The 24542-nt window shown below is 37.3% G+C and overlaps 1 protein-coding gene across 2 annotated transcripts in view; it reads left to right on the forward strand.

Moving 5' to 3' along the window:
* Positions 1 to 24542, forward strand: part of VPS13B (vacuolar protein sorting 13 homolog B) — an 867799-nt gene that overhangs the window by 538165 nt on the left and 305092 nt on the right. Inside the window, exons 33-34 of one of the 2 annotated variants that reach the window (XR_004959842.1) lie at positions 6641 to 6767; positions 10139 to 10425. Coding sequence is in view for 1 of the 2 variants with exons in the window: in XM_036263824.1 (XP_036119717.1) it covers positions 6641 to 6767; positions 10139 to 10282 (271 nt within the window). In the remaining variant the exon portion in view is untranslated. Of the gene's footprint in view, positions 1 to 6640; positions 6768 to 10138; positions 10426 to 24542 lie in introns of those variants that run through there. The other variant, XM_036263824.1, reaches the window with a different exon arrangement.

The raw sequence follows: 24542 nt of genomic DNA on the forward strand, positions 1-24542 counted from the left end.
GCCAGGAATTAACTGTGCTTCCTGAATCTGTGTATTCCTATATTTCATCAGTTCTGGAAAATTCTCAGCCTTCCTTCCTTCCTTCCTTCCTTCCTTCCTTCCTTCCTTCCTTCCTTCCTTCCTTCCTTCCTTCTTTCCTTCCTTCCTTCCTTCCTTCCTTCCTCTCTTTCTCTCTCTCTTTCTTTTTACTTTTTTAAAATATGTTTTTATTGACATTTTAGAGAGAGGAGAAAGGAGAGACAGATAGAAACATCAATGTGAGGGAGAAATATTGATCGACTGCCCCCTGCATTCCCCTACCAGGGATTGAGCCTGCAACTTGGGTTTGTGTCCTGACCCCGGGCTCAATCCACTGAACCACACCAGCTGGGCAGCCATTATTTCTTTAATATTATCCCTTTTTCTTTCTTTCTATTCTCTCATTTTGAAATGGCAATTAAATATGTCAGACTTGCCTCTTTAACTTTTATTTTAAACTTCCCATTAAAAAATTTACGTCATTAAATTTCTGGAGTTTTCTCAAATCTAAATTCTAGTTTACCATTTTTTCATAAGCAAATCTAAAGTACTATTTATTCATCTATTATGTATTTAATTTTAATAACTATATTTTTGTTTCTGGAAGTTCTACTTAGTTTTTCAAATCTGTTTTGCCTTTTTTGATAACACTTTGTTTTTGTATTCATGTTTTTATTCCATCCTAAATATCTTTAATAGTTTTAAACACATTTATTTTATTGTTCATATGTGGTATTTTCATTATCAGAAGTTCTCAATAATGAATTTGATAATGGAGTTGAATTCTCCTCTTGCTACTATAGAATTTTTTTTTTTTTTGCAGGGCATACAAAATAATCTAATTAGGAGTTTGTCTTCAGTGGTCTTTGCCCCTGAGAATCCTTTTTGTTAGTTTAAGGAAATGTTTTCCAAAAAAGGTTTTGCATCTATTGCTGATAGATGCCTCACAGTTAGCAAAGGTCTGTTGCCACTCTTATATAAATAATTCAGAATGGGTATTTTTGGACCAACATAGGTAATATAAATTAAAATACATGAAGGATTACTGATTATTTTTTTATATTCTAGGGAGATCTCTGTTTTTTCAACAAGTTCTCTTGCCAGGAGAGGCAAATTTCCTCATTCTTCTCTGTTTCTGATGGCAGATATTATTCTGGCTCTTTATGGGCCCCAGATATAGATAGGAAGCTCATTTCAAAATTCTTGCCTACTAGGGATGTAAGAACTAGCCTGTGTTCTCAATATGGCCATTAAAAATCTATTCCCTCAGTTTACTGAGAGTGGCTAAGACCTTGAAGTCATTAACAAAGCTTCTTTCTTTAGTTATTTTAAACCCTAGACTATTATCTGGTAAAATGTTGGCAGAATTTAATTATTGTTGTAGTTATTTTTTGTGTTACTTTTTTTGTTAGAATTCATCCTTGAAAATATTTGAATCTAAAAACAATTATTTTTTAACTCATGTTTATTTTTTAACGTATTACAGATGTCCCCCCTTTTTTCCCTATTGATCCCCTCTTCCTTAATCCCATCCCCCTCCTGCTTTCCCCACATTATTGTCAGTGTCCATTGGTTATGCATATAGGCATAGAAGTTCTTTGATTTATCTCCTCCCGCCCTCCCTCCCCTCTTCATTTCGAGGTTTATCAGTCTAGCAACCAATTTGTACTTCTTAATTCCTTCCACCAGCCCCTGCCCATCTGGCAAGCCACAAATAGTTCTTTGTGTCTATGAGTCTGTTACTGTTCTGCTTGCTCATTTTGTTTGTAGATTCGTTGGTAGATATGTATTAATTGCCATTTTATTGTTCATATTTTTGTTTTTCTTCTCCAATAAGGAGAAAGAAGACGCTTCAACATTTTATATAATACTGGTTTGGTGATGATGAACTCTTTTAGCTTTTTCTTGTCTGGGAAACTCTTGATATATCTATCAATTCTAAATGATAGCTTTGCGGGATAGAGGAGTGTTGATGGTAGATCATTGCTTTTTATCACCTTGAATATCTCTTGCCACTCCTTTCTGGCCTGCAAAGTTTCTTTTGAGAAATCAGCTGACAGTCTTATGAGAACTCCTTTGTAGGTAACAGACTGCTTTTCTCTTGCTGCTTTTAAGATTCTCTCTTTGTATTTAACCTTTAGCATTTTGATGATGATGTGTCTTGGCGTGGACCTCTTTAGGTTCATCTTATTTGGGACTCTGTGCTTCCTGGACTTGTATGTCAGCTTCCTTCACCAAGTTAAGGCAGTTTGTTGTCATTATTATTATTTTATTAAATTTTTGTTTTTCTTTATTGATGTTAGAAAGAAAGGAAGTGAGAAGGAGAGAGATAGAAACATCGATGAGAGAGAACATCAATTGGCTGCCTCCTGAATGCCCCTCACTGGAGATGGGCCCACGACCTGAGCATGTGTCCTGACTAGGAATTGAACTAGCGACCTCTTGTTGCATGGGTCGACGCTCAACCACTGAGCCGTACTGGCCAGACTGTCATTATTTTTTCAAATAGGTTTTTAACGTTGTGCTTTCCCTCTTCTTCTTCTGGTACCCCTATGATGTGAATTTTGGCATGCTGGAAGTTTTTTGGATTCTTTGTTCTTTTTGCTGTTCTGATTGGGTGTTTTTTGCTTCCTTGTATTCCAAATCGATGGCTGCTTTTTGGCTTTACCTACTCCATTATTGATTCCCTATAAATTATTCTTTATTTCAGTTGGTGCATCCTTCATTTCTAACCAGTCCTTTTTGATGTTGTTGATGTTCTCACTAAGTTCCTTGGAGGTCTCCTTAAGTTCCTTGAAGGTCTCACTAAGTTCCTTGAATGTCTCACTAAGTTCCTTGAGCAACCTTATAACCAGTGTTTTGAACTCTGCATCTGACTGACTGCTTGTCTCCATTTTGTTTATTTCTTTTCCTGGAGTTTTGTTCTTTTCTTTCATTTGGGACATGTTTCTTTGTCTCCTCATTTTGGCTGCTTTCTTGTGATTGTTTCTATGTATTAGGTAGAGTTGCTATGTCTCCTAGGCTTCATCGGGTGGCTTATCGTTGTAGGTGTCCTGTAGAGTCCAGTGGCACAGCCTCCCTGATCACTCCAGCTGGGCCCTCAACGTGCACCCCTCGTGTGCACTGTATACCCTTCTTTTGTAATTGAGTCTTGATTGCTGTTGGCACGTCAGTGGGAGGGATTTACTCAGGCTGATCAACTGCAAGGCCTGGCTGTGCCCATTGACCACTGGCCACTGACTCCCTTGAAGGGTCAGCAGTGTAGGGGCCCACCCCACAGAGCTAGATTTACTTCAGCAGGGCTCTGGTAACCACTCAATCCACTCATTGAGTGTGTCAGTTGTGGAGATGGTTGGGTGGTGATGCTTCGATGTGGTCTGAAGCTGTCCACTGGTTGTGCTGGCTCTGGGGCAAGGTCAGCCATGCCTGTGTTCTACCCAGGGCCACCAGGCATAAGCTAGTAAGTTATCAGCAGATGGCTGCTTCTTGTGCTGGGCCTAGAGGTGCCCAGGAAAAGCCAAGTTGTGAACCAAGGCTGGCTGCTTCTAGTGCCAGACCTGGGGCCACTTAAGAGAGGTATGGGGCTCGCTGAGACCAGATGCTGCTTATTTGAGAGATTTTGGGAAACTGAAGCAGGATCCAAGACAGGCCAATCCTATATAGGGGTAAAGCCTTTGGAAACAGCTTGGGTGGGCCTGAAATTTGGGTGGGGCAGGGTCTCCGGGAATCGCTAGGGTGGGGCAAAGAGTGTTGGCCAGGTTTCTGGAGTTCCAGACATGGCTGCTGTCTGCCAGCCCTGTGGAGGAAGGGCTCACTAAAGTAACAATGACCTGCGCCAGCATGTCTGTCCAGGAGAAAGTTGCCTCTCTAGCCCTAGTCCTGAGGCCAAACTGCTCAGTTCTTCCCATATGGCTCTGGTGTCTTATTTATTTATTTATTTATTTATTTATTTATTTATTTATTATCCTCACCCAAGGATATTTTTCCATTTCTTTGTACAGATAGAGTGGGAGGGAGAGAGAGGAAGGGAGAGAGAGAGAGAAACATCCATGTGAAAGGGACACATCGAGTGGCTGCCACCCGCACGACCAATCAGGGCCGGGGACAAAGTGCAACCGAAGTACATGCCCTTAGCGGGAACCGAACCCGGGTCTCTCCGGACCATAGGCCGACGCTCTAACCACTGAGCCAAACCGACCAGGGCGGCTCTGGTGTCTTTTAAAATGCCTCCCCTCCAAGCTCAGAGGAAGCAAGTCCCCGTGAAGTCCGTGCACAGTCCCTTTAAGAGGAGTTGCCTGGGGCTGCAGCCATCTCACCTCCCTCAGCCTCAGTTCCTGCTGGTTTTCCAGCCAGAAGTTATGGGGATCCTCTTCCTGGCACTGGAACCCTGAGTGGGGCACCTGGTGTGGGACAGGGACCCCTCAGTCCTCAGGGAGGACCTTCACAGCCGAGGTGTCCTCCTGATTTTTATCCGCCATACGTGGGTGAGGGACCAGCAGGTCTGCGCCTCTGCCTCTCCTACCAGTCTCAGTATGGCGGCCGCTTTAATTTTGTAGTTACAGGACTTCCATTCAGCTTGATATCAGGCAGTTCTGAATGATGGTTGTGCTGTAGTTTAGTTGTAATTTTGATGTAGTTGTGAGGGGAGGTGATACCACATTTACTAGTGCTGCCATCTTGACCAGAAGTCTAAAAAATGATTTTGAAAATGTTTATCATTACCTCAGATACTGACAAGAGAATAACACAAAAGTTAGCACTGTATACCAGAAAAGTTATAGTTTTATAGGACTGTTGACTTTTTAAATTTTTCTTTTTTACTTCTAAAGCCATAGGTCTTTCGTATGTTGTATAACTTATTTAATTCAACACATAATGAAGAAAGCTTTATAATATGGAAAAGCACGTTGTTTTTCATTAGTACTTTATTTAATGTTTGCTCTTATTTGGTTCCCTGCCATATCTCCCATTTTAAGGTATTTTTGATAAAAGGTATATTTTAGCACTCCCCTGAGAGTACCTCACATGGTACATTCTTCTCACATTGGTCATTTTATGGAATTTGAGCTATTAGGCTATAACTATGGTGTCTCTTAGGATCTCAACCTTTTCTTTGTAATCACAGATTTTGGTGCTTTTTCCTGTTACCCTCTATTCACCAGATATCTTAATTCTTTCTTTTTTTTTTTTTTTAAATCTTCACCCAAGGACATTTTTTCATTTTTTGTTCAGATAGAGTAGGAGGGAGAGAGAGGCAGAGAGAGAGAGAGAAACATTGACATGAAAGGGACACATCGAGTGGCTGCCACACAACCCAACCAGTGCTGGGGACAAACTGCAACTGTGTTACATGCCCTTAGCGGACACCAAACCTGGGTCTCTGTGGACCACAGGCTGATGCTCTAACCACTGAGCAAAATCAGTCAGGGCAGATACCTTAATTCTTTAAAATTGACTTTCTTGAACTCTGTTACTATGTGTCACAGAACTAGACAATCCAATTTTTTTTTTTTTGGCAGATACCATGTAAAGCTTTGCCCATTGCGAAGTTCAAGCAAACATATTAGTCCTCTCAAGACTCCGCTACTGGGAAAGCACAGAGAAAGACTTGGGCTTTTTCATGAAATAACATGCCAATCTCTGATCTCAACTTCATCATTTTATAAAACAAGAAATAATAGAAACATATTTCTGAGGAAGGCAAATTAATGGTTCCAATGATATTATTTCATAAAATGAAAACTAAGAATGTGAATAGTGTGGACCTTTAAAGATCTGTACTAGCACAAGCTTTGATGTCTGTGTTTTCCAATTTCACCTTCTGCCATGTATGCAATGCTTCATTTGAAATTATTAGCAATTTATAGTATAGAGTAGAAATATCATGCTAAATAACTGACCAAAAGTGAGAATGTAAAATTAAAATAGAGGCCAAATACTGCTCTGATACCAACTTGGCTCCCGTGCCCGACTGTGGCATCTTTGTTCTCACTGGGTGGCCTTTGCCTAGTCTCTGAACCTCCTTTCCTTACAGGTAATATGGGACCAATAATGCTCCTTACTTTACAAACAGGATTGTTGTGAAGCAACATTTAGTATCAAAGTCAGAAAAGAATTTTCCAAACTTTAAAGACAGTAATAATCAATGAACTCAGATGGTTCTTAAAGCTTAAAAAAGAGGTCAAAGATTGAGAGAATATGCTTGGGAACCCAGTGAGATTGTTAAGATGGCAGTTGTCAACTAGAAGATCATAAATATTATAAATAGAAAATTAAAAGTTATCACAAAACAGTGAGATTATTATTGGTAACAAAAAAGATACTAAACTATTTGTAAACACAAAAGGAATTAAAAGCAAGCAAAGTAATTATTAAAAGGTATTAGGATGCAACTAATATTAAATGATTAATTACATTTGAATATCTTTGATTTTTTTTTTATGTCCTTTATAACTCTGAAGTACTGAAGTTACAGAACTGTGGCAATATATTATATAAATAGACACTCCCAAAATAATGATTTTGTCATACGTGTTGTAGTACAAAGAATTGTACAAATTTAATGAAACTTATTTTTGGAAAAAGAAAGAAATTGCTAACAATTCTGTGCTTTGTTTTTTAGCATAAGGCGACATCAAGAAAGAAGAGCAATTATGACTCCTATTTTAACAGATTTTTCTGTCCGAATAACTGGAGCACCTGCCATCATTTTCACAAAAATAATTTCTCCAGAAAACATGCATACTGAGGTGAGAACTTAATTTTGGTCTCATTTTAGTCTAAATAATAGAGCAGTTAATTCCTCTTTGTCTGTTAAGGGTTTTCATATTTTCAATGCACAGAATGTCATCACATTAGCTTGTTATTAAGTTACTGTTGCAGCTATTTTTTAGTACTGTTCACTTATTGCTTTTATGTAATAACTCAATCCTCACAATAATCCTTCTCCAATTTGCTTCTGGTATTATTATAATTTTATAGATGGGAAAACTGAAGCATAAAAAGATGAACCCAAATCATCTGTCCAAATTATCACAAGTAGTAAGTAGATGAGCATAGTATGAACCCAACTAGTCTGGTTTTAGACTATACACAACTTCTACAACCTTTTCTAATAAAAGCAAAAATAATAATGACAGATAACTAAGAGTTCTCACATGTCTTCTAATTCACTGATCCGGTCCTCAGTTTCCTCTATTCTGCTGTTTAGTTTTTCCAATGTGTTCTTTATTTCTGCTATGTCATTCTTTCTTTCTTCCTGGTGGTTTTTCATTTTCAATTGGTTGATTTTCAGTGTTTCTATGCCTTTACTCATGGTGCTGATGTCCTCACTCATGCTGAGCTCCCTCAAAATCATAGCTCTGAATTCTACCTCTGATAACGTGCTTAACTGCATTTCATTTATCTCATCTTCAGTAGAGGTCTCTTGTTCTTTGGTTTGGGATTTGTTTCTTTGTTTCATCATTTTGGCTATCTCAGTAGGTTTTGGAGTCTGCTAAATTTTCCCTGTGTGTGTTGGTGTTCTGCTGCTTGTGCTCCCTCTGCTGGGTTTGGATGAGTGTGGGAGGACCCATGTTAAACACCACTGTCAAGTCTTACTTTCCTAGGTAGATTTGCAAGCCCAGGAATGGTTCAGTTATCTTCTAGCTTTTTGCCTGGAGGCTATTACTCTCAGTTACTCAGGGCCTTGGAATGTAGCCCTCTGGTGTTCAACTGTAAGAGGATTTCCAAAGGATGGGACAGATGCTGGTTGTTAATGAGCCTCAATTTGCATTTCAATGACCTGCCAGGGTGAGGTTGTAATTCCAGTTTAGTTCTGGGAGATGGTGTGTGTAGCTTCTATTCACTTCACTGCCATTTTGGAATCCTCCCTCTGACATTTTTCTTACTTTTCCTGGTAAATTTCCTTAGACAAGGGAAATAGGAGAAAAAAAAAGAAACAAATGGGGCCAAATCAAACTAAAAAGTTTTTGCACTGCAAAGGAAACCAACCAAATGAAAAGACAGCCACTGAATGGGAGAACATATTTGCCAATGGTACATTGATTAGGGGTTAATATCCAAAATGTATAAAGAACTCATACAACTCAACACCAGGAAACAATCTAATTAGAAAATAGGCAGAGGACCTGAATAGACACTTCTCCAAAGAAAATGTACAGATGGCCAGTAGACCATCAGTAGATGAGTAGATAAAAAAAAGCTATGGTACATTCACACATTGAAATATTACTCAGCTGTGAAAAAAAAAAAGAAGGAAATCTACCCTTTGTGAGAGCATAGATGGACCTGGAGAGTATTATCCTAAGTGAAATAAGTCAGTTAGAGAAAGACAAACACCATGAGATTATACTTATAAGTAGAATCTAAAAAACAAAATAAACAAACAAACAGAATTGAAACAGACTCATATATACAGAAAACAGACTGACAGTTGCCAGAATGGGTGGGGGTGGGAGGTATTGAGAGACTAGTTGAAAATGGTGAAGGGATTAAGAGGTACAAATTGATAGGTATAAAATAGTCATGGGGATGTAAAGTACAGCATAGGAAATATAGTCAGTAATATTGTAGTAACTATGTATGATGCCAGGTGTTTACTGGAAATATTAGGGGGAGCACTTGTGAAGTATAAAATTACCTGACCTCTATGCTGTACACCTGAAACTAATACAAAATAATATTGAATGTAAACCATAATAAAAAAAAAAAAAAGAAAGCAGTTCTTTATACAACTATGTTATACTAAAAACTTTATAAACTTTTCGATCAGTTATAGGCTGTTCTTACGAAAAGTTCCGAAAAATTAGGTACAAATTAAATGTAACAATCTAAGCTAATATAACTTTACATTCCTTCTCTAACTTTTTAAAACCAATTTTTTTGTATATGTTATCTTATTTGATTTTATAATAGCCCTAAGGGGAAGTTAGGTTAGTGTAGTGTCTTCTATATCCACAGAAGTTATATAAAAGTTAAATCTACTAGTATCTTACAGTTACTTAGTAACACAATTGGTTTAAAATACATGAATATATTCCTTTTCATCATTATCTGAGGAATAAAATAAGAGTTCTAAATATAATAAGTAAACACAAGTAATTTGTGGGAAAAAACTCTTTTAACCAAAAGAAAAAAAAGATAATGATTTTTGACATGCTATTTTTTATGACTTTATTAAAACCTGCTCTAAGCTGTTTACTTTGTATTTGGACCAGTCGTAAGTCTTAAATCCATTTCCTTAGATGACACTAATATGGAGAAGGTTTGTTGGACATATCCAAGCATATGAACATTGTCCACATGCTCTTCATGACAAGGGGCAGGACTTCTGCCTATTAAATGAAGCTTCTGGATTGTTTTCACTTCTGTTTTCCTTCTCTGAATGGTTTTCCAGCAATGAATGTTCAAGTGACTTAGTTATGCAGAACAGCACCAGTCAAGGAGTGGACACCTACCTGATGATGCCAAGATTTTAGCAGTTTGAAGTTAAATTAATTAGTCTCACTATTTTTGGCTTCAGCATTGTATTTTGTTATAAATCATTTGGAATGTATCCTTTGGAGAGTGCTCAGAACATACCACTTGTGATTGTAATTGCCTGCCTGCAGTTGCCTGTTTACATCTGTCTGCTCAACCAGATTGTAACCTCAAGAGCAGGTTGTCTTTCAAGGTCAACCTGATTTGTGATATTCCAAGAGCTCCAGTAGTATGCATGCTAATTAGGAGGTGCTAAGTAAATATTTGTTGATTTGAATGAATGAATAAGACTATACTAAATAATTCTATCACTTATTGAAACAATGATAGTTTGAGATATGAAAAAAACAAATGTATATGAAATGGTGAATATTCTTATTGTTAGTTTGTTGCCCTATAACTAGCACACAGCTTGGCGCATAGCTTGGCACACAGCAGGCCGTCATAAATGTTTATTAAATTAATCCATTAAACTGTGTCAAGTGACTCTGCTCACCATTTCTGCTGTTCTCATTAACAAATGAACTTGAGTCCCATGAGAATTCATCAATGTAGTAAAAGTCAAATAACTAAGAATGATGAATTATCATCTAATGGCTATCATGTTTCTTTATCTGTTTTCAACCTTTTTTTCCTCCAGGAGATTTTAGTGTGTGGCCATTCTTTGGAAGTGAATATAACCACAAACCTGGATTTCTTCCTAAGTGTGGCTCAAGTTCAACTCTTACATCAGTTAATAGTAGCAAATATGACTGGACTGGAACCATCAAGCAAGGCCACAGAGGTAACTATTACCTGATTTTGATTAGGCATACTGCATTTGGGCCAACTTTACATTCATAATAGGAAAACTAAATTAAATACTTTCTGCTAATTATTCTATACTTAATTTATTCAAAATGTGGTCATAAATCATTCTGGATTGATGTTCTTTACTTTTGAAATTTGCTTGGTCTCCTTTCCTATAATTTATCATGCATCTTTACAGAATTGCTGTGGCATAAGCCTCAGAAAAGCCTCTGTTAAAAAACATGATTGTATTAACCTGTTGCAGTTTTTAAAGTACAATGCAAGAAACCTGGTAGTTTTCTACTTACTCAGATACATTAAAGAGATAGGGCCTCTTTTGGAAGTGAACTTTGTAGGAGTACTATGGGAATATCTTCAATAAATAACTTCTGAAGCGTTCGTTTCCCATGCTCAGTGAAGAATGGACACAATCATAGAAGTTGAATGTCTGCCTAGAATTTTAATTATGATCTGGTGTTCATTGGAATCCGGCATTGTAACCACAAAGCATGTCCCTGTGAAACAAAGAAAGCTGCTTGTTAGATGCCTCTCAAGATATGTTTCCTTTGCTTTTGTTTCCATACTTCTATGATCATATCTGTGCTTAGAGTAAATCATCTATAAAAACTCAAGTGAAGAAACCATTTGTCTATGAAAAAGACATTATTTTTGTCAGGAGTTATTCAGAAGGTTCTAAGTTCTGTTTATTCAGACGAAGGAAGGAAGAGATATTCACTGAGAGCCACTTGATGCTAGGCTGTGTGCCAGGTATTTCAGTGTAGGTGAACCCGTGGATCCTCAAGCGCATAATCACAACCACCCTCTGAATAGAGAGGGGCATTATCACCACTTTACAGATTGGGATCTTGGGGCTCAAAGACAGTGAGGAACCTACTGATATCACACATATGGCAGTAAATGGTGGGTCTGAGGTTTGAATTTAGGTCTTTTAAGCCTGTGCTCTTTCCATTCTGCCACAATTTACATGCTATAACTATTATATTAATCTCTCAATCTTGTTTTTTTTTTTAATCCTCACCTGAGGATATTTTTCTATTTATGATCATACAGAGTGGGAGAGATGGAGAGAGAGAGAAACATCAATGTGAGAGAGACACATCAACTGGTTGCCTCCCACACCACCTGACCGGACCGGGGACAAATCGCAACCGAGGTACACACCCTTGACCGGAATCAGACCCATGACTCATTGGCTTGCGGGCCAGTGCTCTAATTGCTGAGCCAAACCAGCCAGGGCTCTCAATCTTCTTTATTTAAATTTTATTAAATGATGAAGCGTTTAAATTTTATAAGTGGAGATTCTCTAATCAGATCATTTTTTACTATCTGTGATTTGTTTGCTTATTGTCTTTTATAAAGTCTGTATAGCTACATATTGATTTTTTTCAATATGTTAGACAATCCATGAGAATATAATTATATGACATGAAAATAAGCAGAACAAAAAATATTTCCCATGGCATTGTTGATGAAGTGCTTGAAGCAAGCTAGTGAGGACACTATTTTCATTCCTATGTTTTTTGTGCCAATTTTCTGAATATCTCACATCAGTGAAATCAAGCTCATAGGTCACTGATGTGCTTTAGGAATTTATACAACTTAGCAAATTGATTCTTAACTATTTACCTGTCTACCTCTAATGCCTGTTAGTAGGATCTAATTTCAGTAAATGAAGGGACACTCAGTTAAATTAATAACCACACTTAACCTGACTATTGAGTCTTCCCTCACAATTCCATAAGTGAACTAGGTACTGTTTTTGCTGTTTTAAAAATGTGTCTGTGGCCCTATGTTCCCTCTTGGAGATAATGTTAAAAGTACAGACAATATATTGAAATACAATACAGATAGTACACTGAAAAGTGGTTAAAATTATGTTTTATTTTATGTGTATTTTACCAAAATTTAAAAAGAAAAAAAGTATAGGTTCTAATGAAGGAGAACAATTTTGGCCCTGTCCCCAGCCTCTGTGGGGTATGTCTATGAAAATTTCAATGTTAAAAAAAAAAAAAAGACCTTCAGTGAAATAGAAAGAATATTTTTTATTCATAAATGATTAGCACAACTCACATCCAGTAGTTTAAGAACAAAAAGATGTTTTAGCTACATACAATACACTGCTTATAATAATCACAATATATTTTGCAAGACCTGGTGACCTTTCAAACAACCACACCATTATAATTTTTAAAAATTACTTTTGAGCCCTGCCTTGGTGGCACAGTGGGCTGGAGTGGCATCTTGTACACCAAAAGGTTGCGGATTTGATTTCCAGTCGGGGCACATACCTAGGTTGTGAGTTTGATCTCCAGTCGGAGTGCCTACGGGAGGCAATAGATTGATGTTTCTCTCTCACACTAATGTTTTTTCTCTCTCTCACTAAAATCAGTAAAAACATGCTCAGGTGAGGATGAAAAAATATTTTTGAGAATTAAAGAAATAGGAAAATTGAATATGGCTGAGTTATTGGGGAAGTGGAAGAAGGAGTATGTGTTTGTTAAAAATGTGTATTATGTCATAATAAACAACTACTATTTCATCAAAATGTTGGATTAATAATGGAAATTCCATTTATCAGGAATCTAGAAAGAACCCCATGAATTACAGACAAGCAAATGCCATATTTGTTCTAAGCTCACCAACTGATGGATGGTGTTAATAGTTTTAGACAATCTTTAACAAGGTTTCATTTTAAATTAACAAGATTAATTTTAAAACTTATTCAAGAATGTGGTAGGGGTATTTTTGTTAGTAGAGGAAACATATCTAAACTTTAAAAAACGGGAAGAAAGATGGACACATTTTTGGAAATAGAAAAACAGTGAAACAATCTGAGGATTATTATTAGAACTCATTTATATGAAAAACTAACTCATGATGAAACTTTTACGTGCATAGCTAAAAGAAATACTTTAGGTAATAACTGACTAACTGATGGTTTAGGCAAATTGCCTCCAACATTGATAGAAACTTTTCCAATATTTTTGCTCTGAAAAATGGACTCTACATGAGGTGAGCTATGGTGATTGATACAACACCCTTTCTAAGATGCTTTCCCTTCTTTCAAGGTGGTCTTGGTCCCATAAAGGTGCAATTACATTAAAGTAGTTATTAATCATACATTTATGCAATAAGAATAAACAAGGGAGATAGTTTATTTGCATGTACCAATAAATGTCAGGAAACATTTGAAAGAGAATGTGCATAAACAAAAGTTAAAGATTTTATTTTATTTTTTTATTTTATTTTATTTATTTATTTTTTTTATCCTCACCTGAGGATATTTTTCCATTTTTTGTACAGATAGAGTGGGAGGTAGAGAGAGGAAGGGAGAGAGAGAGAGAAACATCGACGTGAAGGGACACATCGAGTGGCTGCCACCCGCACGACCAACCAGGGCCGGGGACAAACTGCAACCGAAGTACGTGCCCTTAGCGGGAACCGAACCCGGGTCTCTCCAGACCGCAGGCCGACGCTCTAACCGCTGAGCCAAACTGGCCAGGGCCAAAAGTTAAAGATTTTAATTTGTCCATGTCTGTTAATGGGGTAATAATACAGGCCATTTTTATGATAAGAAAGGAAAACTAAAAAGTATCGGAAGATTTCCTAAAGCTATCAGTATACAAATATTATAAGGAATTGTTCAAAAACAAAACAAACAAGAAATCATACTTTTATATTATTTTATTTCAGTTGCAGTCACACACAAAAATATGCTGTGAAGAAAAGTAGTTTGTATAGATTTTTTTTTTTTTATCTTCACCGAGGACATTTTTTTTTTCATTTTTTGTTCAGATAGAGTGGGAAGGAGAGAGAGGAAGAGAGAGAGAGAGAGAAACTTCAATGTGAAAGGGACACATCGAGTGGCTGCCACTCGTACGACCCAACCAGGGCCGGAGACAAACTGCAACCAAGATACGTGCCCTTAGGGGTAACCGAACCCGGGTCTCTCTGGACCGCAGGCCAATACTCTAACCACTGAGCCAAACCTGCCAGGGCAGTTTGTATAGAATTTAAAAGTAGTAGGGTGAGCCCTGGCAAGTTTGACTCAGTGGTCAGAGCGTCAGCCCTTGGACCGAAGAGTTGCAGGTTCGATTTTGGTCAAGGGCATGTACCTTGGTTGTGGTTAGGTCCTTGGCCCTGGTCGAGGCCATGCAGGAGGCAACCAGTTGATGGGTCTCTCTCACATTGTCTCTCTCTCTCCCTCCCATTCTGTCTGAAGATAAATGGAAAAATATCCTTGGGAGAGGATTTTAAAAAGTAAAAATTAAAAATAAAGTAAAATAAAAGTATTAGGGTGACTTAAACTGAGAGGACAAAAGCTGAGCAATCTTTTTGAAATCTGTAAAATCATAAACAATATAGATAAGATACTAAAACTAGCCTGTCAACTTGAAATGGTTACTTTATTTTTTTGTAAAGTAATGGTGTTTTTATCAAAGTAATACGTACATGAATTTTAGCCCTGGACAGTTTGGCTCAGCGGTTAAAGTGTCGGCCTGTGGTCCAGAGAGACCCAGGTTCGGTTCCCGCTAAGGGCATGTACCTCGGTTGCAGTTTGTCCCCGGCCCTGGTTGGTCGTGCGGGTGGCAGCCACTCGATGTGTCCCTTTCACGTCGATGTTTCTCTCTCTCTCTTCCTCTTTCTCCCTCCCACTCTATCTGAACAAAAAATGGAAAAAAATGTCCTCGGGTGAGGATAAAAAAAAAAAAAAAAAAGTAATACATGAATTTTAACCAAAAGCTGTTAAACTAAATATATCAAAATAGTGCCAGTCCCCTGATACCCTCACCTTATCTTGCATAGCCACTTTTAACCCTATAAGCCATTTATCTCCATATTGCTGAATAAAATGAATAGACTACCATCTCTTGATTTACTGATTTTAATATTACCTTTTCACTTACTATTTATTGTAGATGAGGATCCCATTTCTTTTACATTTACCATCCACTCTTCCATCTTCTGAATATTCTTATGTCATATTTTTAAGTCAATACGAATTGACCAAGATTACCTTGTAAGAAGGGAAAGCATTATAACAACTATGAAAGTATCGTTCATTGTCGAATAAAGTAATATGTAATTATATTTCCTGTCTTGATGCTCTTGTTTTTTTTCTGAAGTTAACAATTGCCACATTTTTTTATTAGCTCATTTCCCCCCCCATATCTCTACTTTTCTCTACCCATCCCCAACTCCTACCAGTGATTCTACATAATGCTTGGAAATTTAACTTTTCACATTTTGAAACATAAAATAATGTCACGTCTGTTTTTCCCTTGGAACCATTTTCCTATAGTCTTCTTTCTGCCTTCTCCATTCTGCACTGGTGGTTCTGTAGCCCTGCCACACACTTGGCACAAAGAGCCAGAGGAGAGAAGATTGATTTTTTTAGGTTAATGTCAATAGAGAAATTAGAAGGTAACAAGTAAAAAAGTTTTTTTCTTCTTCTATGAATATGTTAGTAAAATTGCCAATATATTTTTTTATTATTTTTTTTATTAATTAATTTTTGTTGCAGATGTTTCTCCTTTTCCCCCCACTGATTTCCCCCTCCCCCTCCCTCCCTACCCTGTCCCCAGCTTTGTTGTCCATGTCCATTGTTCATGCATACATGCATATAAGTTCTGTGGTTCATCTCTCCCCCACCACCCCCTCTTCTGGGGATTGTCAGTCTGTACCCCACTTCCACGTCTCTGGGACTACCCCATTCCTCAAACTGTTATGTTCATTATATTCCACAAATAAGTGAGATCATATGATACTTATCTTTCTCTGTTTGGCTTGTTACACTTAGAATGATACTTTCCAGGTCCCTCCATGTAGTCTCAAAGGATAAGAGATCTTTCTTTCTTACAGCTGCGTAGTACTCCATTGTGTATATGTACCACAGCTTTTTAATCCATTCATTTACTGATGGACACTTGGGTTGTTTCCAGATTTTAGCTATTGTAAATAGTGCTGCTGCAAACATGGGGGAAATTGCCAATATTTTTATCCTACCATTTAAAAATTGTAACTATTTGAGTCTCTATACAGAAACAGTATAATAATGTAAAAAAATGTAATAGGTTCTATTATATGTGCCTAATACAGTTTACTTGGGTGTTTTTATAGCTTGCTATAAAATATAGTATATTGGACTCTTACTATGAATTGTGATTCAGTATATGCCTTATGGAGTGGTGGTGATTATTTTCTTGGTGTTATTATTACTATTTTATTATTATTTTAGATTGGAAATAATCTGCTTTGGAGTTGTGCTTTATTAAGGAATGGACATTCTTGGTTTTTAGTTGATAGTTAAAAATGCTTGCATGGCCCTGGCTCGTTTGGCTCAGCGGTTGGAGCGTTGGCCTGCGGACCAGCGAGTCCTGGGTTAGATTTCCACTAGGGGCATGTACCAAAAAATAAATAAATAAAATGCTTGCATGGCACACTTGACCAACCTAAAGATCGCTAGAAATAATTAGAACTAAGAATTTGAGAATGAAGAAGAGGGGAAGGGATTATGAGTGGTGGTGTAGTAGCAGATTTTTTTTGAAGTAGAATTTCAGGTAAAAGGAGGAAATAGAGGCAAACTATACCATGTGAACTCATGTGAATGAGTGTAGGTAGGGTTTGAAAGCATGAACTGAGACTGGTATGGGAGAGGATGCTAATGTTCTGGTCTATCTTTATGTTTTCTGTCTTAAGGTAAGTATGAATGGGAATAGCCATATCAGTGAGTATAAATTTCTATATTTAGGAAAGGAATTGAGAATTTTGAGTGATGCAGATATGGCGACTTTCCATAAGTATTGCTATGCTGAGAATTTTTTTCCCTTCAGAGGCACCTGGATTGACTACTTGTGACCAGATTATAAACACAGGCTCTAATAAAATATGCATTCAGGCAGAGCCAGAAATGGACAAGAGGGCCTATGAGGAACTACTTTAATATCTTAAAATCTAGACCTGGAAAAGATATGAAGTATTTCACTGCTCATACTCTCCAAGGGAAGAACTTCTTGGGTACATTGAACTATTACACCTGTCTCAATTTTAGTAGGCCTTGTAAATGTTAAAATAGTATGATTTTCTCCTGATAAACTAGCTTATGCTTGGAGAGAAACATGTCATAGTTGCCTCAAGGCAGATGCTAAATATCAAGAACATAATAAAATTTTTAATTTTCTAGCCATGCTAAATGTTAATCCCATATAGACTTCTTTACCAGAAATCTAGTGAATGTATTAAGTTTTCTTAAGGCACTTTCTTAGTCAGTATTCATTGAGTGCCAGACACAGTGGCTGTAGACTGAGAGAGGTATGAAAAGTAAGTACACTGTGGTGCTTGCCCTCTAGCATTTTATAATCTGGTTGAGAAATAAAACATAGACAAATGAATTTATAACTAAGAACTCAGAGCAGCAAATGAAGAGTGATAAATATGTTCCATAGAAAAATTGTGCTGTAAGAACTATTCAGAATTGGAAGAGAAGACTTTAGGCTGAGGTGATAAGAGGTCTAGCTTCATGGAGAAGTTGAAACTGAATAGACAGAAAAGAGTGACCTACTTATTTACTCCATAAATATTGAACCCTTCCTCTAAGTCAAACACTATTATGGATGCTAGGGGTACAGAATTAAACCAAAGAGATAAAGTTTCTGCTTTCAAACTCTAGTGTTCATATATTTAGTAAGGAAGATAGAATAATAAATAAATAATTGGAGCCAGATCTGTACAACCTAGTTACACACACGCACGCACGCATGCACGCTCATGCACACATGACTAATTGCATATATCAGTTACATTCACTTCCCATGTGGTCATACCTAGTTCCAAGGGAGGCTGAGAAAGGCAATCTTTCTAATACACAGCCATGTTTGCCTTGCTAAAAATTATTTTACTGTGAAGGAAGAAGATAAAGAATATTGGGGTACAATTAACAGCCAGGTAACAGAGACTTCAGGGTTACCTGGTAGCCAAAACTAGAATATTCCTCGGAAACTAGCATTGGCTCTCTTCAGAATATATTCTCAGTTACACCTGAAAGTTCCATACAACATAACCTGGCAGAAATAACATTAGCTTGCAAATCGTTCAGTGCTGCTGTAGGGACAAATATTATCTTTACCCAGTACTTCTAGTCCTCTTCATCTTATAATAGAACTCCCCTTCCTTTGGCTAGCTAACATTATCCTATTCTACATAGTTTGATGGGAATTCCTACTGTCACATGGGAAGTGAATGTAACTGATATATGCAATTAGTCATGTGTGCATGAGCGTGCATGCTTGCGTGCATGTGTGTGTGTGTGTGTGTGTGTAACTAGGTTGTACAGATCTGGCTCCAATTATTTATTTATTATTCTATCTTCCTTACTAAATATATGAACACTAGAGTTTGAAAGACATAAGACAGAGGCCTGGCCAGTCATAGTACTCCATCCTTTTGACGCAGTAATTGGTTTAGATATGGGCGCACTACTTAGGCAAGGGCAGTGTTTCATATGAATACAGTGAAAAAAACAAACTATCTTTCCTGTGGATCATTAAGTTCAGATGTTGTCATACTGGACCAGGCTTTGACCATGCCACACTCTTCTCCTTCACTACTATTACACGAAGAAAACATGTCTGTGCTAAGAAGAGGAGCTGAACTCATAGAAATAAACAAAACTTAAAGGTGGAGAAAGAAATTTGACATCATCTGACTCCATTGACACGGTTCTAGTCTGTGAGATATAAAGGGGGAAGTATTCTAAAGATTTCTGGAAAAGTCTTCACTTTCTTTTTCTCCTTGGAATAATGACAATGGAGGTGACTGGCCACTTGTTACCATGTCATTACAAACATGAGGATAAAAGCCACACACTATATCCCTGGCCGGTTTGGCTCAGCGGTTGGAGCGTCGGCCTGTGGTCCAGAGAGACCCGGGTTCGGTTCTCACTAAGGGCGCGTACCTCGGTTGCAGTTTGTCCCTGGCAGCCCTGGTTGGTCGTGCGGGTGGTGGCCATTCAATGTGTCCCTTTTACATCAACGTTTCTCTCTCTCTCTCTCTTTCTCTCTCCCTCCCTCCCATTCTATCTGAACCAAAAATGGGGGAAAAAATGTCTTGGGTGAGGAAAAAAAAAAAAAAAGAAAAAGCCACACACTACAAATAGCAACATGGGCAGGTAAAATGATCCTGAGATGTGAGTGACATCATGGAGCCTCTGCAACCAGCCCTGGACTTTAGGTTATAAGAAGAAAATTAACATAAATGGTTTAAGCCACTAATATTTGGCTTTCTGTTACATGAGGCCAAACTCAGTCTTCACTGACACAGACACTTTTACACTATTGTAAGGTGGAAATGATAAAACCCAGAGAAAGTGCTGAGCACACCATAGAATTTGACACTGAATAAATGCTTGTACTATGAATTAATACATGGGTTCCTTAATTCATAGGTATTCCTATTTCTGTTCTTTGAAATAGATAAGATGTATCAAAAGAATTGGAAGAAATTGATGTTTCACTGTATCTTTCATGGAGACAGGTTGGGTACATATTGTGGAGGGCTTTAAATACTAGACTGAAATGTTTTAAGTAAGTAGAAACAGAGAGGAGTTGAAGTTAATTGAACTAGAGAGTGACTTCAACAGGTGTGATTCAAAGCTCAGATACATTTTAGGCTGAACCTGTCAGATGAACTCACACGTTGAGAGTAGTTATGTCTTGAAATATAAATAACATAGTTATATTTTCATCTATGCTAATATAATAGAATATATTACAATCAATATCATATCACCCATTTTTTTCCCTATAATTCTTTTTTTTTAAAAAAGAATACAGTTTTAAAATTGACTAAAGAGAAGGTTGAGAGGACTAACATTGCCCTGAGTTATGTTTACTTGGCTGCAGTAATTACTCTCTTATTCCTAAATAGTAAGCAATTATCTTATTAAGCCTACTTACAGAGGTAGTGTATGTAAGGAGTAACACATGCTCATTTTTGAATCAGTGTTTTAGAGTAAATAAAATTTTTGTAGCAAAATAGAAACCATATTTTAGGGGCAAAGAATAAACCACATCATTGAGGATCTGAAGGTGGGGGTTCTTTGATCCACACACTACATATCCTGGAGGAGAAAGAGAACAATTTATAACACTAATTGAGCATTTCTTCCTTTGCCTTTTCTCCTTCCTCCTCTTTCTCCTCCTCCTCCTCCTCCATCTAACCACTTGGTTTTAGGCATTTCCTTAGCTTTCCTTTCATTTCAGTCTCTGGTAATGACTCACTTGGTAACCTGTCCCACGCATACTTGGGTATCTATTTTTATACTCTCTTTTTAATAGCTAAAAATGATGTTTTTAAGCAAAATTTTATTTACAAGAAGTTTATTTTAGCCATCATAAAATACTCAGTACTTAGTGTTTCTTCAAATTTCTAAAGTAATGGATATTTCCACCAAAGTAAGGTTTTTTATTTCCCCAGACTTTCTGCTATTATTTATTGTATTTGGCTTCTCTACAACTATCTAAAGTATTACCAAGTACATAGAGCACTATGTCCTACTGTTGATGAAGCATGATAAAGTTACATTTTTTAGAATGTTGCAGTCAGGCTGGTCAGAACAGGTATGTCTTTATCTTCAATCAGCTCCTGTCCTTTCAAGACTACTGTCCCTTCTCATATGTTGTTCTCCCCATCTGTTCTTCTGTTTACTTATTTTTTTATTACAATAACTTTATTAGCTCAAAAGAATGTCACAATGGCACAGTGCACTTAGGTACAATCTTGTAAGTGTTCAATTTGCCAGCCTTTACTATTTACACATCCTTGTAGTCTACTTGCTATAGTCGAGCACACTTTGGCGCAAGTAATTTATTGTCATCAATTTCTTGTCATGCCTCTTATGCAGCGAATCATATCCACTGTATGTGATTTTTGTGAAAAGACTATATCTTTGACAACACCTCAAAAGAAGAAGTCCACTGGAGTGAGATCTGGTGATCATAGGGCTATTCCACTGGCCCTGGTCTATCTATCCACCTGCTGAATAATTGTTCATCCAGAAACTCAAGCACATTTATGGCATAGCGTAGAGGATCTCCATTTTGTAGAAAGAAGTAGTCATCATTATCATGCTGTCTCCATGATTGTGGTAAAACACTGCCCCTCAGCATGTTAAGATACAGGTCATGTGTAACCCCTTTACATGAAAGACCTGCTCAAACTGTAATCCCCGGCTGCTTCAGCTCTCCTTCTATCGTTACATGGGGAATTTTTCTTGAATAATAGATACAGTTGTGCCAGTTTATAGCACCTGGAAGTTTAAATGAGCTTCATTGGACCACGTAATTTTATCAATGATGCCATTGCCTTGTCTTCATTCAGAACCACTTCACAGAATTGTGAATGGCAATCAGGGTCATCCTCTAATAACCTGTGAAGCAATCTTGGCCAATACATATTATTTTATTTTTAAAATATGTTTTTATTGATTTTTTTAGAGAGAGAGGAAGGAAGAGAGAGATAGAAACATCAATGTCAGAGAGAAGCATCAATTGCCTCTCTCCTGCACGCCCTCTACTGGGGATCGAGCCTGTAACCTGGGCATGTGCCCTGACCAGGAATCGAACCAGGACCTCTCAGTTCATGGGATGACGCTCAATCCACTGAGCCACACCAGCTGGGCTGGCCAATACATTTTAAAACCTAAATGTTGCATTAGATAACTTAAAGATCTATGGGAAATGTCTAACTCAAAAGAAGTTCTTTGTTTGGTTTGTTGGGGGCTCTTTATAAATGCCTGACTCACTAACATTTTATTTACCTGGGTGGTAATACCAGTCAACCACTTTTTGCAGCATTATAGAGGGACCATTTCATCAAATGTATCGCATATTCTGTAAATTATTTGTCTACTTGGTGAAGGTGTATCCAGTTCTTCAGCTCTTTTCTGTCGAACCTTTTTAGCATTCTCTGTCTTCCAATATTGTTTAAGTATCCATTTTTGTTGGTTGTTGGTTAAATTACCAGCCATCATTACCTTCTGGTCTTCAGCTTTCAGAAGGAACTGAGCAAGGGAAATCAAAGTTCCTAGCCCCAGAGGACATAGTGAATCCAGCAAGGAATCCAGGGAGGAATAAAGTACAGGAGCTGGAACACTAAGCAGAGGTCCAGGTTTGCAACCCACACCAAATCAGCTGTAAAGTTACTGTTCTATGTTTATAGTTCATCCTAGGTTATAAGTCTTCTCTCTGACCTTGAACTGTTTCTTTAGTAACTATTCCTTGCTCACATATTTTTCTCAAATTTCCAGTGCTGTCTTTTAATACCATATTCCTTATCACCTACAAAAATTGTATGTAAGGAGGAAAGCTCTAGAAAAATAGGTTATAATGAATTCCTTATTATCTATTCTGAATAAAAATATGGTAAACAATCTGACTGTCCAAAGTAACTGAGGGTTCAGGGTTTGCTTGCTCTCCTGTCTGACAAGCAAACTTCTGGGCTTTCAGTTGCTACTGCATAAAAGAATCAACTTAAAAAAAAAAAATTAACATCAGAGCCATAGGAAATGTACATAATTCTCATCTAAGATTTCACACATTTTTAAATTGCTTATTTCTAGACCTTTGGTTCTTCATCAAAGGTTTGCTGCAGCAAATGACTAAAAATCTTCTCACAGAGTATAGAGGCATATAAAATAAACAATGAAGCCTAAACCAAATAGTCTTCCTTGTACACTTTTAAAATTCCTGGTATTCAGCAAATGTGCAATAGGTGCTTTCCAACTTTCTTTCTAAAAATTGGTCCATTCAGTAATGCACCTTTGGAAGACTCAAAAGTCCACTGACAATAGTGATTTCCACTAATGTCAGAGTGTCTGTTTCTGAGGTAGTTTCCCAGAATCTATAGCTAACACTTACTGGGTACTCACTATGTGCCAGATGGTCTAAGTGTTTTATTGAGCTAAATTTCTTTAGTCCTCACAATAACCCTTTGAGTCGGGGACTTTATTCCACAGATCGCATAGATATGGAAACTGAAGTCTCCCAAAAGTCCCATAATGTGCCCAAGGTTATGTAGCTAATAAGTATCCAAATCAGGCCCTGTTCCCCACCAAGAATGTATTGGTTAAAAGAGCTGTTTGGGGTAGTTCAGTGACCTAACTGGTATGGGTGTGGTTCTTTATAGGGCTGATTGAACAAAAATTAATATAATATATTAATATAAATGTAATTGTTCTCATATAAAATTTACCTTTTACTGAATTGCAGTAGTAAGCTATTGAAAGATCTAACCCAAGAGCATGGCGTGGTCAAATTCACTCTGGGAATGGGGCAGATCATTAGGTAGGAAGACCCCTGGAAGCTCTAGCAATAAAATCCAGAAAATGAGAGCCTGAACTAAAGCCCTGTTTTAGGGAAGAAGAGGAGGAAAACCAATAATGAACTAACTCCACATTGGCTTGAGAGGATTTATATAAGGAAGAAAACCCTAGGACAATAGATTCTAAGTAATTTATTATTATTCTTTCTGAATAAAGATATAAGTGAGCTGGTGCATCTCTGCATGTGTTGAAGGAATCATTCTTTTCCCCACTGTTCTAAATTGAGTAGCAAAGGGTAAGGACGCTCCTGCTGCATTATGTTTGGTTATAGGCTTCAGCTATTACTGCATTCGAAGGCCACAGAATGGGTCTTCTTCCTGCACTTTGTACTTTTTGGAACTCTTAACCACTCAGTATTTTATTTATGCCCCCAAATAAAATACGCCGTCTGGACTGTTGTCTTTTTAAAGGTTTATTGATTTTATTTTTAAATATAGAAAAGACAAGGATGTGTAAATGTCAGTAAGAAGGATTCACTTGTAAGAGGCTGAAGTATATTGGGATGAAAAGTAAAAATCAAGAGTGTAGCATTTCTAAAACAGTGAGAAAATAATATCCCATGACTAAAAGGCAGAGGGGTTGACATTAGGATAAAGGACACCTCTTCTAATGTATCAGAAGGGAAATATGAGAGGATGATCATAGATTTAAGTAGATTCAAGAGTTTAGTAATAGGGAATTGGGGGGGGGGTGCCCATTTGATGATTTCTTATTCTATGAAATAGAGTTTATAAACATCTATTAAGGGATTGTACAGCACTTAAAATTTTGAGATAAGGAAGCTGCTTATTCTACTCAAATTTAATTTTTACCTAGTAAATATAGTTTTGAATCTACAAAGATTCATACAAATAAT

This window comes from Molossus molossus, unplaced genomic scaffold, assembly GCF_014108415.1.
Source record: "Molossus molossus isolate mMolMol1 unplaced genomic scaffold, mMolMol1.p scaffold_m16_p_16, whole genome shotgun sequence".
Classification (NCBI taxonomy): domain Eukaryota; kingdom Metazoa; phylum Chordata; class Mammalia; order Chiroptera; family Molossidae; genus Molossus; species Molossus molossus.